This window comes from Lathyrus oleraceus, chromosome 4 (genome assembly GCF_024323335.1).
Source record: "Lathyrus oleraceus cultivar Zhongwan6 chromosome 4, CAAS_Psat_ZW6_1.0, whole genome shotgun sequence".
Taxonomy (NCBI): Eukaryota; Viridiplantae; Streptophyta; class Magnoliopsida; order Fabales; family Fabaceae; genus Lathyrus; species Lathyrus oleraceus.
The window spans coordinates 284,772,175-284,774,548 of record NC_066582.1 but is presented as its reverse complement, the minus strand read 5'-3'; the positions used below and the strand labels follow the sequence as shown (position 1 = coordinate 284,774,548).

The 2,374-nt window shown below is 43.0% G+C and overlaps 1 protein-coding gene across 1 annotated transcript; it reads right to left on the bottom strand.

Moving 5' to 3' along the window:
* Positions 1–1,103: 1,103 nt before the first annotated feature.
* On the bottom strand, positions 1,104–2,168 carry LOC127137134 (uncharacterized). The gene has a single exon (XM_051063619.1). The coding sequence runs from the start codon at positions 2,166–2,168 to the stop codon at positions 1,104–1,106; it is 1,065 nt and encodes a 354-aa protein (XP_050919576.1).
* Positions 2,169–2,374: the final 206 nt, after the last annotated feature.

The following is a 2,374-nucleotide window of genomic DNA, read 5'->3' as shown; positions in this document are numbered from 1 at the left end:
CAGCTCTTTCTGTACTTGGTCCATCGCTAGTTGCGGACGATTTTCCTTTGTCGGGTACCTGTGGACTCGCTTGGGACCAATAATGCCTGCAACAGGGAACAAACATCAGACACTGTGGTAACACCTGCAAAACAAATAAGGGTTAATATGCATGGTATGCAATGCGCTGCTTATTCAATTTTAAGGCACCCCCTTCTCAATTTCGATTTGACCTTCCAGAACAACGTGTACAACTGCAATCGAACGTGCAAATAACAATACCGAGGGGAGGTGATAAGAGGCTTTGGTCACAGACGAAATAATCAAAGAGAATGAAACATCCAAAAGGTGTCATAGTCAAAATACAAGCTATTCTGAGAGCGAGGAACAAAGAAATGAGAACGCATCAACAAGCCTGATGGTGAACTCTACAAAAACAAAAGGAATCAAACACCTAGCCCAAACGAGTCTTCTCGGACATCCTTAAGAAGCGCCTCTGTAACCGGGTCATTAGGGTGTTCTGTAAGGCCTTGAATCAACAAGTTCCTCATCTTGACTGCTTCTTCCAGTTTCTTGTACTTGTCTTGTTCTTTTGTTCTCTTGACCCCTGCTCGAATCTTTAGTTCGACGATCTCTTGTTCAGCCAATCGAAGTGTTTCACGATGCTTGTTCTCCTTACACTTCAACTGTTCATTTTCTGTTGTGATTTCTATCTCAACCTGTCTTCGGCGATCAGACAATTCTTCCCACCTTTGCTGGCACTCAATAAGCCTATATTCAGCTCTTCCTAACTGCTCCTTAGCAGCCTTGCAGGCTTTCTTCAGTATATCCTCACCTGAACAGACTTTACGGATATAATCAGCATCTTCAGCAATCCTCTCATTGATTTGTTTTTGAAGCTCATTCAATCTTTGAACTTCTCTCTCAGCTTCTTTCTTAGCGCACAAAGTTTTCCTGAGGCCTTCACTCAGCTTCGTATTCAACTTATCGGCTTTTCCCTTTTCTTGCTTCAAACTGTTGTACTCAACCATGTTGACAAACTCAACAATAACCGGGTCAGATGGTTCTCCCATAGAGAAAGGTACAAGAGTAATCCGAGCTCTTTCTCGCAACCAACTATTGTACTAGGAAGAAGAGATGTTGTTACATTTTCCATAGACAATAACACCTTTAGTCTGAATATTCCTCCAAGCTCCGGCAGCTTGCTTAACCAGCTCTAGATTATCTTGCACTGGGAAGTATAAAGATTCCACCAGATCTTGATCCTTAGGAGCGTGAGTCAAGGCATACCCTAATTGTCTTCTCAAAAGAATCGGGTTATAGTTGATACAACCCTTCATACCCAACAATGGTACATTAGGGTATTTCCCACATCTAACCACAAAATCACCACCTTTGGTATTCTGATTACACCATCTGCTGTCTTTAGCAGTCAAGACAACCAACCTTCTAGCCCAATTCCTGGCTTGATGCGGATTTAGAAAACCATCGTCATTTGGCAAGTGCCCCACGAGCCACTTATGGAACAATGGAGCGCAACATCTGACCAATCTCCCTCGTCTCTTCTCATTCTTATTATGCACCGAAAAATAGAAATAACCAAGAAGGGTGGGAACTGGGTTCTTTAGCAGAAAGATATGAATAGCACTCATACTCACGAATTTCGGTTCATCGGCGAATAGCATAATACCATAGACACCCAATGCTAACAGAGCACACACAGCCTCCCAATTTCGGTGAGCAGCACACTCTTCGGCTTTATCTACCACAAAATCCAGATGGAAACCAGACAGACCTCCCTTAGAAGAGAGATTTTCCTTCACAAGAAACACTTCTAGATGAAGAGCCTTATCAATATCCTTATGCTCTGGTGGAGGCATATCGGAGTTGAAAGGGACACAATGTTGTAGAGGAACACCCAAGATCATAGCATACTCTTCCAATAAAGGAGCCAACTGGAAATCCTGAAAAGTGAAGCAACGTAACTGAGGATCATAAAACTGCAAGCAAGTATGTATCAGACTCCTCTGAGAAGCATCCAAGTCTTCAACCATAGGCAAGATGTTGCCATAAGTATCCCGGAATAAACCCACATGGTCAGGAGTAATCAAAGCTGTTATCTGACGCAATGGGCCGATCTTGGTATCGAAGAATTGATAGGTCACATTACTCTTCCTGGGAGCCTCCATAATAAGCACAGATCAGCCAAACCGAACCGAGAAAGGGAATACCCTGCAAATGAATAAGCATGAGATGTTGCATGCAAATATGCAGATGATGTTATGCAATGCAAAGGACATGTGACCGGTTCCGGCCATATATATTGAACCACGGGCTGTTCTCTGTGAAGAAGTCCTCAAAAGTTCAGATCCAGGAAATAGAACCATGATGATCA